General features: G+C 43.6%; 1 protein-coding gene across 1 annotated transcript in view; it reads left to right on the top strand.

Annotated features, from left to right (window-relative positions):
- The window catches only part of LOC127426981 (voltage-dependent T-type calcium channel subunit alpha-1G-like), a 334,253-nt gene that overhangs the window by 192,160 nt on the left and 126,847 nt on the right, over positions 1-15,246 (top strand). Inside the window, exons 9-10 of the mRNA XM_051674227.1 lie at positions 691-1,486; positions 2,850-3,229. Coding sequence (XP_051530187.1) covers positions 691-1,486; positions 2,850-3,229 — 1,176 coding nt within the window. The remainder of the gene's footprint in view (positions 1-690; positions 1,487-2,849; positions 3,230-15,246) is intronic.

Here is a 15,246-nt window from a genome sequence, read left to right as displayed (position 1 = left end):
CTAATAGTCAGCAATACATTTTTGAAGAAAAAGTAATATGTTCAGAACATATGCAATGAATTATGTTTTGTGTAGCCTTGACAAAATGATTTCTATGATAAAATGGAATGAATGAAATGCGTTCCATGTCACTCGACACATAATGATTCTGACTGAGGCTTATTATTGGTATCAACAAGGTACATAAACAACAGGGCCAAAATTATGTGGACAGCTGAACACCTCACCTAGAAATGTGTTTGTTAACATTTAATTTGAAAACAATGGGCATTAATAGGGAGGTTATCCTCCTTTTGCTGTTTTAACAGCTTTCACTCTTCTGGGAAACCCATTCTTTAAATGGTTGTCTAAGGAAAGAGCAGTTAAAATAGCCAAACGTATAAATTAGAATGAGCTGTCCACATAATTTTGGCCATGTTGTGTACATATAGGGGCATTTAACATAGCCTTCACTGTTGTACAACATATTTATTGAAATTATCCCTGTTAAATGTGCAGTTACCCTGACTGTGCAATCTATTCATTTTGATTCATGTTAACTGGTAATCTCAGTACAGAAAATAACAATTGATTTTATGGCTTCTATTTTTACCATGCCATCTTTTCTTATTGTTACAGTAACAACATTGTTAATGAGTAGAGAAGCACTCTCGGTTCATGGTCTACTTTGCTCCCTCTGCTGTTTTTCAGGTGGGCTCATTCTTCATGATCAACCTTTGTTTAGTTGTCATAGCGACGCAATTCTCTGAGACCAAGCAAAGGGAGAGTCAGCTTATGAAGGAGCAGAGAGTACGCTTCAGGTCCAACGCCAGCACTCTTAATAGCTTCTCCGAGCCAGGAAGCTGTTATGACGAGCTGCTGAAGTACCTGGTCCACATAATTCGCAAAGCCAGCAGGCATATCGGACACCTCATCCGGGCTGCCGGTCGCCTGGCAGGCCTCAGGGTCTGTGCCTCTCCACCGTTGGAACCACCACCCACTAAAAGACGTCGGCAGAAGCAGCGGCAGGGGTCCATTCGCAATGTCTTGCATCATCAACACCATCACCTTCACCACCACTACCATTTGGGCAATGGGAGTGTCCGAACTGATGTGGACACTAGCTCCCAGTCTGGCCATCTAATGCTCCCTGTTATTATCCCTCAGCAGGACTGCTGCTCTCCATCTTCGGTGTCACTGGGTCCCGCCAGTGCCGAATCTCTGAACAGTGTCTTTCACACTCCAGACCATCTCGAGCTGCTGCGCTGTGGGCCATCACCTTTTCCCACAGTGCTCCAGACATACAAGAGGAATTCGGTGCCATTTGCAGCTCCAGTCCATAAGAACTATCCCACGTTACAGTCATCTCTGGCATTAGAGCAGCTCAGACAAAGAATCCTTGAGCCAGGAGGAGGCAGCTGCACAGCTAGTATCCTTACCAACCTAAACATCCCCCCAACTCCTATCAGCACCTCACAGTGCCTGGTAGAGACACAAGATCCTCCAGGTAAATTGACTTTTACAGTTACTTGAACTGAATGTGAGACACAGTAGTTTAGAATGGGAAATTACAAATATCGGTTAGAAATTTGAAGTATTTTACAATACTTTTAACTAGACACAACATCAAAACTTAAAAAATAAATAAAAATAAATAGTGAAGTGAATAACGTTGATCATCTCCTACCAAGGCCACATGTCAAGGTCTGGGTAGATTAGATTGTAAGCGAACAATCAGTTCTCGTAGTCAAGGTGCTGTATGCAGGAAAAATGGGCAGGAGTAAAGACCTGAGTGACTTTGACAAGGGTCAAATTGTTATGCCCAGAAGACTGGGTCAGAGTATCTGACTAAATCAGACAACTCTAACTAAATCAGACAAATTTGCTGGGAATAAAATACCCAAATACTTAATGCCCTGTTTGGGCCACTGGAAGGTGCCCGGCTGGAAAGCTGTTACTGGGCATTACGTTGTCAGATCCAAAGCTTTGGATTTAGACCAATTAAATCTGTATCCTGAGCACTTAGAAAAAGAATGAATGATTCTGTGGAGGCAAGGCATAGATCTAGTAGGGTCGGAGACGAATAATAAAATATCATCTGCAAAAAGCAGAAGCTTATGCGCCACACCTCCCACCATCATAAATCTATCAATAAACCCCACCTGATCTATATGTATATGAGATGTCATAACTTTACTTAATCGATTAGACAAAACTTTTGACAATATTTTAATGTCTAGCTGGATCAGGGAAATTGGATGGTAATTTTTACACTCGCTTGGATCATCAGTGTTAGGTGCGTAAATATTAGCCAAAATCAACCTTTGCCCCAGAATTTCTGCTAAAACAGTAATGACTCTTCCAAATATATCTTTAATATGTTTGAGACATTTGAATTTTAGATGTTTACTTATCAATGTAATGACTCCCCTGCTCTTACCTGAGCCAGCACTAAAGAAAACATGTACACCCCATATCTTCCCAAATTTTTCAGCTTCCTGTGGAGAAAGATGTGAATAGCGCAGAATCTTAAGTGTTTCTTATTCATTTTATGTCATAACATTTCTTTGTTTTATTGTTTTCAAAATTCTAAAACTTTCTGTTTATTTACAGGTTTAAAATGGATTTTGAATCCCAGATTTTGACTTTGGATCCCACTGTATAAATCAGATCAATAAAATGAAAAATAAAGTAGATAAATCAGATAATTACCTTTAAAAACACTTGCACATACTTACATACCAAGATCTATTGGGTACATAAATACAAAATCTTAAGATTGGTGTGGGGACGACTATACAGTGAAAAAACAACGTTTGGATATTAGCTATATTTGTAATTTTCTCTTATATGTTTCTTATGAATTTCAGGCAAGATCATCTGCAAGGATACCCCCACAAACTGCAGTTGCACAAACTTGGACACCACTTTGACCTTTGACCCCGAGACATGTCCGTATTGTGCTAAATCGATGGGCAATGACTCAGAGGGAATGGATGGGAATGAGACGGCAGACTCTGACAGTGAGGGCGTGTATGAGTTCACTCAGGATGCCCATTATCGGGACAGCAGAGATCCCAACAGGAAGAAGAAGTTTGCATTAGGAGCTCGGGTAGCGAAGGTGGTGCTTTTCTGGAGGCTGGTGTGTGACACTTTCCGCAAGATTGTGGACAGCAAGTACTTTGGAAGAGGAATAATGATCGCCATTCTCATTAACACACTCAGCATGGGCATTGAGTACCATGAGCAGGTTAGTGCACATCTCTCTGCTGTTCCCTCTGATTCGATATTTGGAAACCCACACTGATGAGATAAAATGATTGTGGTCATGTACTTTAATGGACTTTTTGGTCTAAACAACTGTGCAGGTCATTCCATATCTTTACTGAGCAATTATTACATTGTATGTCTACTCAATATTGGAGTGATAAATGTGACACTAAAGAGAAACTAAACTGCATTGGCAGTTAAAGATGACTAGGGCTAACATTTTGCCTAACATCCAGTGGTGACCCGTGCATTTTTAGTCTAGGCCTTCAGTGCAATTGAAAACACTGTTCCACAATTAACAAGACGCCCTATGGACATCATACATTTCGTCGCAGCCACCTAATATCACCAATTGACATTATAAAAACACGTTCATGCACGAAAGCCAAAAGTTGAAAAGACGCTGAATGCTCAAGCCAGCCTAATTTTAACTGCAGCATGATTGTTTTGTGAAGTACATTATTAAATAAGAGTTGGACACATCTCCTGAACTGACATTCAAATATTATAATTTTTCATATGAATCTACCAAGGAGTTTTTCAATGCCTGGAAAAAGCTATCTAATCATATTTGTAATTTAAATGTCGCTTGCAATACATTTTGTTTCGTCAGGGTACTCGGTTACTTTTCAAAACTTGAAAAGACACTGAATGCCTAATTTACACTTAGAAATGTTGCTATAACAATACAAATAGCACTTACCAATTTACTTGAAGTGAAAATCAGTCCTCCTTTCCTGTATAATAAATAAATCAAGCACACGATCATGCACAACATCTCGGGTTTTTAAATCTATAAGGATCTCTTTCTCAATGGCGATAGTGGCAATAATGACAGCCAACTCTGTCAGCTAGGTCTTGTCTCGTGCTCTTTGCTTTCGAATTACGTCCATCACTCAGTGCGTGATTGCGTCACTGAAGGCCAGCTAGAAGGCCTTGACCGGTACATATCTAAAAGACCACACCCAGCAAGAACAAATACATAAATCTGTTTGGCTGATGAATCTGATAATCTGACATTAGATGCCTATTCATTTGCACTGTTGATGGATTCAGTGGAAATTCTGAAGGCTTCAGGGATGGAGCTCAGACTCATGCGTTGCTTCAGCCAAGATACTCTGCATTGTTCATGCCCGCCTGCAATGCCTCCTTGTTTGTGATTGAAGTCATAACTCAGTGCTTTGATGTGAACAACTAGGAAAATTATCAGCATTTTATGAGACATTGCAACTTTGATTGATGATGAAATACTCTGTTCTAACTCGGAGTATGATGCATAATGGAGCTTTACATTTTTCTTAGAAAATGGTTAATTCTCAGACATGAAAACAAAATTTATCATAGCTCACTCTGATTAGAATGATTTATTCTGGTAATATCTGTGTGTTATTTAAAGAAATATGAATTTAATAGGAGTGACTGCTAATATTTGTAAGTTTCCAAAAGCAGGGCCATCTTTAAGGGGGAAAATGTAAGAAATTTTGTCCTTGGCCCCTGGAGTTCAAGTGACTATCCTGCAAAACCCCATTAAAAGTGTGAACTTTTGATTTTTAAATGCTGTTTGATGGATCAAAATGTTTTTGCATTTTGGCGGCATCACTTGAATTTACAGGCCATGGGACAACATTTTTGTGGGTAGCCCACCCCCAGACACTTGGCAGTAAAAAGGCACATTTAATGGATCCAACTGGCCCAAAACCCTTACGACAGCTCTAGTTGAATTTATCTTTGAGAGCGAGTATGCTGGACCTGCAAGAAAGAAAGGCAATACGATCTAATTCTCTCCATTGGCGGTGTTTGGCTCCTGCAGTGTTTGCAGTAGCCTTAAGGAGGTTAGTGCCCCCCCCCCCCCCCCCCCCGACACACACACATAAACACGGATGTCATTGCTCTCCCCCTCAGGACTTGCTTCTGTTGTCTCTTCTTTCGTTTTGTTCCCTTTAAATTCCTGGGGAATTCTGGCAGTGAAAGCCGTCTTTACTGAGCGGTCCATCTGGAGAATGGGAGACTGAGACAGAGCAACAACTTGGATGCACAAGGTCACTTGGGATTTTTAAATCTCATAAAACTCTACCAATCTGCCTAATTGCATCTGTTCCATTTCACACAAACCATTATTATGTGCACTTTTTGAAACCAATATAAAGATTAGTGAAACTTAAATCAGTCTAATTACTGACTGGCTGTAACAATGTGTAGTTTCAGACAAATATTCAGAGGTTTATTGTGATAAATTATATTTTACTTGAAACATAAAATGAAAACATACAAATATTTTGAAATGAAGAAGCAGATTTCTGCTTGAAAAATATTCCAGATTTGTTTACTGTTCCTGGACTTCAATTGTTGTGAATAGGCTCGTGTTGTCCAGTTTTGGTATTTCTTTGTGCAGTACAGATGGAAAATTTACACATTGCTGGGTGAAGTTAAGATCAAGTGGAGTTTGAGAGAGTGTAGCCAAAGGGGGAAATGTGTGAATGACTGAGAAGAACAGGTAGAAGATGGTTTGATTCTCTGAGCTGCACACAATGTTCTGTGTGACCCTCTTTTCAGACTATCCTCTGAGTTTCTTGGAAAGAAATGTTGGTTTCTTGATGCTACGCATGGAAACCATACAAAACCTGACCACATGGTATCTATTTGCAGAGCAGGAGCGTGTGCTTTTTATTTTAGAGGTTAAAAATAAACTGAGGCACATCCCCATCTATCTTTTCCATCAGTTTGCACATTCAGTCTTTTTTCTGAGTTGGTTATAATCTCCTCTGCCCATTTTTTATTTTTTTTCCCTTGGCTTTGTTTATTTTTTTTTTTCCCTTCCAATTTGGCTGTAGATCTGTCAGCTCTTTTAGCCTGAAAGGCATATCTGCTTCCATAACTACCCTAAAAACACAAGGCACTATATTATTGTCTTACTTGAAAAAAATTTTGGTAACACTTTACAATAAGTTTCCATTTGCTAACATTAGTTACAATGAACTAACAATGAATAATAATTTTACAGCATTTATTAATCTTAGTTAATGTTAATTAAAACATATAGTTATACATTTTTTAAATCAAAAGTTGTATTAGATAACATTAGTTAATGCATTGAACTAACATTGAACAAATGTATTTTTATTAACAAAGATTAATTAATGCTCTCTCTCTTTCTCTCTCTCTCTCTCTCTCTACTTATATATATATGTACAGTTGTAATCGAAATTATTCAACCCCCCTGACCAGCAATACATTCTGGTGATACATCAACTAAAACCTCAGTAAACAGTCAAAGTTTTTAATACACATTTGAGTGATTTTGAGAACAAAGAGTTCAGTTTACCCAAATTATTTAATTAAAAATAACTAATTCTCTCCACAAATGTCATGTCAAAAATATTCAACCCCCAAATTCAATCATTTGTGGAGCATCCTTTATCCTTAACAACAGCAAATAAATGTTTCAGGTAAGTGTTCTCAGGCTTCGGACACCTCTCTATTAGGATTTATACATATTTCTCATGAGCAAAAGCTTCCAGCTCATTGACATTCTTTGGTTTTTGTGCTGCCACTGCTTCCTTGAAATCCCAACAAAAGTTTGCAATGGGATTTTAGTGATGGACTGAAAGTGCCATTTAAGGACATTCCCTGAACCAGGTTTTGGACAACTTGGATGTATCCTTGGTGTTATTGTCTTGCTGGAAAGTCCAGTGATCACCGAGCTTCAATTTACACACTGAAGGCATCACATTTTGCTTTCTTCCACACCCCAAGAAGGTTGCTGTTGTACCATATTTAAAAAAAAATGTATGAATGGTGCTGCCAACTTTGTCTATAGGAAATTGAAGTGCCTTGGAAATGTACTTTTAGCCATGACTTTTCTTGTGTAATGAAATAATCTCCTCTATTAGCTTTTGAGACAGCTTATTTTTAATTGCATTTTTTGCATAGAAATACATTTTTGCTGACAATGCTAAACTTCAATTATAAAACTTAAATAAGTGCCATTGCAGATTGATGACTTAATTTTGTTTTAAAAGAATTACTTGTGTAGCCTTACATATTTAAGAAACAGCTACATGCAATAGTGGTTGAATAATTATGACATGGCTGTATTTTTTAAAAATCCTGCTATTTAGAAATATTTGGTTATATATTCACACTATGACTTTGAATGTGTCACTCAACTGATTCAGATATAAAGTTTAAAAATTCTGGGTCATCAGAAAAGCTTAACTTTGTACATCCTTACTGTCTTGGAGGGGTTGAATAATTTCGATTGCAACTGAATATGTTAAATGTTTGTTCATGACACCTACTTTTTGTGTGTGTAAAAAGTCATATGGGTTTGGAATGATATGAATGAGTAAATTATGACAGAATTGTCATTTCTGGGTTAACTATACATCCAGTAGACCTGGCACAACTCAAAATATGACCATCACCACTAACAAATAATACCTAAAATATTTACATAAATATACAAATATAAGCATAACTAAACTAATACATAGATGTATCTTAGAAACTATTACGAAGAGGTAAACAGGTGAATAAGGGGCCCTACTTTTTTGATTGAAATGGTAAAGCCCAATTTCCTGTTGAAGTGGCATAAAGGGTGCAGCCAGAGCCCTTCTTCTCCTTTTGCCTGTTTGTAACCAGAAATGTTGCATTTACTCCATTTCAGATTCAGATAAATCAGCTAACAGGTATTTTATAACAACACTTGTTCATCCTTCTGTATATATCTTTAAGGAATAGTTGACCCAAAAATTAAGATTCTCTCATCATTTATTCACACATATGCCATCTCAGACTCGCACAGTATGACTTTCTTTCTTCTGCTGAACACAAACGAAGATATTTTGAGGGAGAAATTATGTGTTTTTGTCCATGCAATGCAAGTCAATCAAAGCTTGATTCATGATTAAATCATGATAGTGCCAAGGAGACTGCTGATGACAAGATTTATAGTGAAAAAGGAGTTACATTTTAGACTGTTTCTCACCCAAAATGTATCTTATTGCTTCAGAAGACATGGATTAAACCACTCAAGTTTTATGGATTATGCTACCTTTATGTCTTTTTGGAGCTTGTTGTATGAACAAAAACACCTTGGATTTCCATCAAAATATCTTTGTTTGTGTTGTGCAGAAGAAAGAAAGTTATGCGAGTTAGAGACAGCATGAGGGTGAGTGTAACAGATGTTCGTATTTGGGTCAAAAGGAGGAAGCGGGACACAGCGATTCCAACTCAGGAATGTCAATTTTTATTAACAGAAAATAAACACGTTCGCTTAAAGCGCAACGGTGAAGCTTCGATTCAAACACACAAACAGCTTCTCAGCCAGGCTTTCTCTCCCTTTCGGAGGACTGGGCCATCTTTTATCTCCCCCGACTCTCACTGTGAACATGGAAATGGTAATTAGTCACAATTCATCTCAGGTGGATGTCCTTACCGCTTTCCCTCTCCCAAGAAGGGCGCTTGACCACACCCTCACCTCCACATACCCCCACTGCCTGACTCAGGCAGGGGGAACCATCCGGACTGCCCACTCACCCCTCCCCTTTCCTGGAGAGGAAGTCCGCGACAGCCATCTGTGCCCCGGTCTGTGGACCACCTTAAACTTAAATGGCTGGATTGCCAGATACCAACGGGTGGTCCAAGCATTGGCATCCTTCATGCGGTGGAGCCATTGGAGTGGGGCGTGGTCCAAACAGAGGGCTAATGCTAGTCCCAACAAATAGTAGCGGAGAGTGAGGACCACCCACTTGATGACCAGACACTCCTTCTCTGTGGTGCTGTACTTTGTCTCTCTCATAGAGAGCTTCCGACTAATGTACAGCACCGGGAGCTCCTCCCCCTCCACCATTTGGGACAGAACAGCACCCACCCCCCTGTCCGATGCGTCTGTCTGTAAAACAAAAGGGAGAGAGAAATCAGGGGAATGCAGAAGCAGCCCACTACAAAGTGCAGCTTTTACCTGCGTGAAAGCTTGTTGGCACGGCTCCATCCACTAGACCGGGTTTGGGGCTCCCTTTTTAGTGAGATCAGTCAGCGGGCTGGTGACATCGGAAAAATTAGGCACAAACCTTCGATAGTAGCCGGCCAGCCCCAGAAACTGTCTCACCTCCTTTTTGGTCTTGGGTCTCAGGCAGATCATGATTGCTGTGGTTTTATAAATATGGGGTCGCTCCTGGCCATGACCTAAGTGGAACCCCAGATACTGTACCTCCACCCGCCCAATTGCTCACTTCTTTGGGTTTATTGTGAGCCCTGCTCTTCGCAGCGACCTCAGAACCACCCTCAGATTGAAATGGTACGCAGAACCGGACCAAGCTATCGCTCTTAGGCACCAGAACCACCGGACTGGCCCAGTCGCTGTGGGATTCTTCTATTATGCCCATATCTAGCATGGCCTTTCATTCTTCCCATACTACTTGTTTCTTGTGTTCGGGTAAGCAGTAGGGACGACTATGTACCACTAACTCTGGGGTTGTCTCAATTTGGTGTTTTATGAGATTAGTGTGGCCGGGGAGAGGCGAGAACATGTCAGAGAAATTATTTAGCAACCTGGCAACCTCCGTACATTGTGATGGCGAGAGGTGGTCTACACCACGGACCAGGGTGAACTGATTGGCTTTTAGACTCACCTCCAGGCTGAGCTCCTCCCTCTCCGGAACTGTCGTCACCAAGGATATGGGGACCACCTCTCTCCATGGTTTTAGTTGTTGAGGTGGTAAATTTGACGATCCCCGTCTCTATCCGAAGCACTACCTCATAATCAGCTTCCCCAACTCGCCGTGTGACCTCAAAGGGCCCTTGCCACTTTGTGAGTAATTTAGAGCTCGATGTGGGCAGTAATAGTTTATCTCCCGGTGCAAATTCCCATAGCCGAGCTCCCCTATTATACAGCCGGGACTGATGTTCTTGAGCTTCTAGCAAATTCTCCTGTGATAGTCGCCCCAGTTTATGGCGTTTTGCTCTCAGGTCAAGAGTGAATTTTATTTTAACTTTGAAAAAAGTTTCACTTTTTTCCCTCCTCCCAATTTTCCTTCATGATGTCTAAGACGCCACGGGACTTACGCCCATATAACAGTTAAAACAGGGAAAACCCTGTGGATGCTTGCGGGACCTCTCGCACTGCAAATAATAGGGGTTCGAGCCATCTTTTTGAGCCATTTTTATCTTTTAACTCTCACTGAGAACATGGAAATGGTAATTAGTCACAATTCATCTCAGGTGGATGTCCTTACCACTTTCCCTCTCCCAAGACAGGCACTTGACCACAGCCTCACCTCCACAGTGAGAAATTGAGAGAATTATTTTTATTGGGTGAACTATTCCTTTGATAAACACTGTTTTAAGATATCTTTGTGTGTGTATTTGAAAATGTACATATTTTAAACACCAAATGTAACACAGCAAAATCAAACAAACCACTGGTAGAACCAGCTGAAATGTGTTGTGTACTACACAACTGTCATACTATTTGTTAAATTAAACTTTTTTGGTCATACAAAATAACCTTCATTGCATGTATACTTTCCATTTCCACCCTAAAATTATACTCTACAACAGCACATTCAAATCAGTGACAAGGTTTCTATAGACTCATATTATGCATTTATAAAAGATGGACCACTCACTGAAATGCATAATGGACTAGAAAGATTGCAACCATATAATACTTGTGCAGACCTACACTACTAGACATATAATGCTGTATTCATGAATGAATGTTGTTATTTCTGTCGACCAGTGCAAATAATGCTCTGCAGGCTTCCAAATCTTTCATAAGTCTAGGGAACAATGAACGTAATAATGACACTTTATTATTAGCACAGTTTTCTCAATCAGATCTTCACAGGCTGCTTGAAGTTATGGGCAATTTCAAAGTAATAAGCACAATTAATTACTCTTTCTTTTTTTTTCTTTTTCCCCTTTTTCTCCAAATTTGGAATGCCCAATTACCAATGTGCTTTTAAGTCCTCGTGGTCGTATAGTGATTCGCCTCAATCCGGGTGGCGGAGGACAAATCCCAGCTGCCTCCGCTTCTAAGACCATCAACCCACGCATCTTATCACGTGGCTTGTTGAGCACGTTGCCACGGAGACAGTGCGTGTGGAGGCTTCACGCCATCCACCCCGGCATCCACGTTCAACTCACCACGCGCCCCACCGAGAACAAACCACATTATAGCGACCACAAGGAGGTTACCCCATGTGACTCTACCCTCCCTAGCAACCTGGCCAATTTGGTTTCTTAGGAGACCTAGCTGGAGTCACATGGCATGCCCTGGGATTCGAACTAGTGAACTCCATGGGTGGTAGCCAGCGTCTTTTACCACTGAGCTACCCAAGCCCCCCTTAATTACTCTTTCTTGAAATAAATATGAATGTTAATATAACTATATATTTATATATATATATATATATACGGAGTGGGTCCAGTGCCATCGCCCCATGTTGGTGGATGATAGTGTCCAGCTGGCCGAAGCCCACATGGCAGCCTAGCCAGAATCCGGCAAGCAGCAGTCCAACTATCTCTCTCTCTCTCCCTCTGTTGCTTCTCCTCTTCTTGTCCCACCCTCTCCTCCCTCTCAACCTATACCCGCTCCTGGAAATGGGGAGTGGTTCCACCAAACCGGCGCACCGCCTTCACGGGCTGCACTCCGAAGAACAAGTCTGAATGAGTGGTGCACACCATCTCCTTTTATACCTGTATGTCTGGGGCAGAAATTGGCATGCAAATTCCACTCGACAATTTTCATTGGCCTTTTCTGAATAAAGCAAAGGTGATCAAGAGCGAACCCCTAGTGTCACTACATTGACACAATGTCGAGTGAATGACAGACAGGGAACACCCACACCACTTAATCTGATCCGGGAATAGGAGATATTTTTTTCTTTAATTTCATTAATAACTTACAACACTGCGGGTCAGGCTGCTTCCGCCCTGCACGCCATGGCCATCCTGCAGGTCCACCAGGCCAAGGCGCTCAAAGATCTGCACGAGGGTAGGACCGACCCAGGGCTTATGCAGGAACTGCGTACCGCAACCGAACTCGCACTATGGGTGACGAAATTTACTGCACGCACCCTGGGCCGGACGATATCCACTCTTGCCGGTGGGGTGTCTGCTCTGCCTTGCCACAAACTACCCACCCTGGGCATGATAAATCCAATCATCCCCCTGGTGCCATTAGTGCAGAGGCTGGAAGCCTGGTTAGCGCTTTCTAGCCCATTGCTATGGCTCAACAAGGTTGATCCAGCTAGGCTACACTATCCAGTTTGCCAGACAGCCGCCCAGGTTCAGTGGTGTCCTCCTCTCCACCACAGTGCGAGGTGAGGATGCCTCGGTCCTTCGGGCGGAGGTCGCCACACTTCTGGCGAAGGGAGTGATAGAACCCGTCCCTTTAGCCGAGTCACACAAGGGCTTTTACAACCCTTAATTTATCATGCCCAAGGGGGGGGGGGGGCGTGCCCAATCATGGATCTGTGTGCCTTGAACAGAGCCTTACACAGGCTTCTGTTCAAGATATTGATGCAGAAACTTCAGACAGAAGGTAGCGGTCCTGGTGAAACAATTTCAGAGGCTCCTGGGGCATATGGCATCCTTGGCAGCAGTACTCCCCCTCAGGTTGATGCATACGAGACCGCTCCAGCACTGGCTACAGACTCAAGTCCCAAGGTGGGCATGGTGCCATGGCACCCAGTGCGTTACAATTCCACCAGACTTTCAGCCCTTGGTCAGATCTGGCATTTCTACGGGCAGGGGTTCCCTTAGAGCAGGTCTCGAGGTGCGTCATGGTCATGACGGATGCCTAGAATTTGGGCTGGGGCGTATCAGAGCTTTGGACAGGGCCCCGCCTGCAATGGCACATCAATTGTCTAGAGTTGCTGGCAGTATCACTGGCCCTGCGGAGGCTTCGGCCATTGATTCAGGGCAAGCACGTGTTGGTCCGGACGGACAACACAGTGACTGTGGCATACATAAACCGCCAGGGCAGCGTCCGATCACATCGCATGTTGCAACTCGCCTGCTGCGTCCTCCTTTGGAGTCAGCAGACGTTGAAGTCTCTGCGAGCCACTCACCTCCCGGGTGTCCTCAACCATACGGCAGATGCACTCTCACAGCAGGTAATGCTCCATTGAGAGCGGAGACTCCACCCCCATGTAGTCCAGCTAATTTGGGAGAGATTCAGGGAGGCACAGGTGGACTTATTCGCCTCCTGAGAGTCCTCTCACTGCCCCCTTTGGTACTCCCTGTCTGAGGCTCCCCTCGGCACAGATGCCTTGGTGCACAGCTGGCCTCGGGGAATGTGCAAGTACACGTTTCCCCCAGTGAGCCTCGTTGCACAGACACTGTGCAAAGTCAAGGAGGATGGGCAACAAGTCCTGATGGTTGCGCCGTACTGGCCCAACCGAACTTGGTTTTCAGACCTGATGCTCCTGGCAGTAGCCCCTCCCTGGCACATTCCCCTGAGGCAGGACCTTCTCACTCAGGGGCAGGGCATGCTCCGGCACACATGGCCAGACCTCTGGAATCTCCACGTCTGACTCTTGGACAGGATGCGGAGGACCTAGCAGGCCTTCCGCCAGTGGTGGTAGACATGATCACTCAGGACAGAGCCCCCTCCATGAGGCAGCCGTACACTCTGAAGTGGCGTCTCTTCACGAATTAGTGTTCTTCCCGTGGGGAAGATCCACGGAGATGCACAGTCAGGTCTGTGTTGTCCTTCCTACAGGAGGGGCTGGAGAGAAGGTTGTCTCCCTCTACCCTGAAGGTGTACATGGCTGCATAGCAGCATATCATGATACACTGGATGGGAGACCCTCACGGCATCATGACCTGATCACCAGGTTCTTTAAAAGCACGAGGAGATTGAATCCCCCTAGACCGTGCCTGATTCCCTCTTGGGATCTCTCTGTGGTCCTACCTGCCTTACAGAGAGCCCCCTTTGAGCCCCTGGAGCTGGCCGAGCTCAGCACTTTGTCGCTGAAGACAGCCCTCCTGGTGGTGCTCACTTCTATCAAAACAGTTGGGGACCAGCAGGTGCTCTCTGTCACCAGTGAATGCCTGGAGTTCGGGCCAGCACACTGTCACGTGATCTTGAGACCCCGGCCCGGTTACGTGCACAAAGTTCCCACCACTCCCTTCTGGGATCAGGTGGTGAACCTGCAAGCACTCCTTTCAGAGGAGGAAGAACTGGCCTTGTCATTGCTGTGTCCAGTTTGCGCGTTGCACATCTATCTGGACCGCATGCAGAGCTTTAGACGCTCGGAGCAGCTCTTTGTCTGCTTTGGACAGCAGCAGAAGGGGAAAGCTGTCTCCAAACAGAGGTTGTCCCATTGGATTGTGGATGCCATTTCTCTGGCTTACCAATCACAAGACCTGCCTTGCCCTTTGGGAGTCTGGGCGCACTCCACCAGAGGTGTTGCATCCTCCTGGGCACTGGCGAGGTGCACCTCTCTAGCAGAAATATGCAGAGCAGTGTGTTGGGCTACACCCAATACCTTTGTGAGGTTCTACAACCTGCACATAGAACCGGTTTCAACCCGAGTGTTATGGGGTAACAACAGGTAGGCCGGGCAGCTGGTCGGGTGTATTGCTTGCATTGCGCCTTTCCACTTTTATGGTGATAATGTGCGCTATCTTGTCCTCAACAGTTCCCCGCAACTGGTGAACACTGGACGCCTCTTTAATTATTTAAGCACAATTCGGTGGCGAACTCGGCGGAGGAGTAACGCCGCCAGGCCCAGTACTCATGGTATGCCCCTTTTCAGGTGAGCCCGTGTACTTGGGCTCAGTGCTCCATATACGGTGATTCCCCCCTCGGTAATCCCATATGATGCATTTCCACTGTTTGGTTTCCCCTGTGGTGAACCCTGTGCTTCCCCTCGTCAGGGCTCTGCTCTGCCTTGGCCACTGTTGCTGTGTACCCTCTCCATAGGGTCCTCCGCAGTGGCATCATTCCATATGTGAACTTCCCTGTCGGTAAGTCCATGTGACATA

This window comes from Myxocyprinus asiaticus, chromosome 36 (assembly GCF_019703515.2).
Source record: "Myxocyprinus asiaticus isolate MX2 ecotype Aquarium Trade chromosome 36, UBuf_Myxa_2, whole genome shotgun sequence".
NCBI lineage: Eukaryota > Metazoa > Chordata > Actinopteri > Cypriniformes > Catostomidae > Myxocyprinus > Myxocyprinus asiaticus.
The sequence above is the reverse complement of the archived record's forward strand: the minus strand, read 5'-3'. Positions and strand labels throughout refer to the sequence as shown.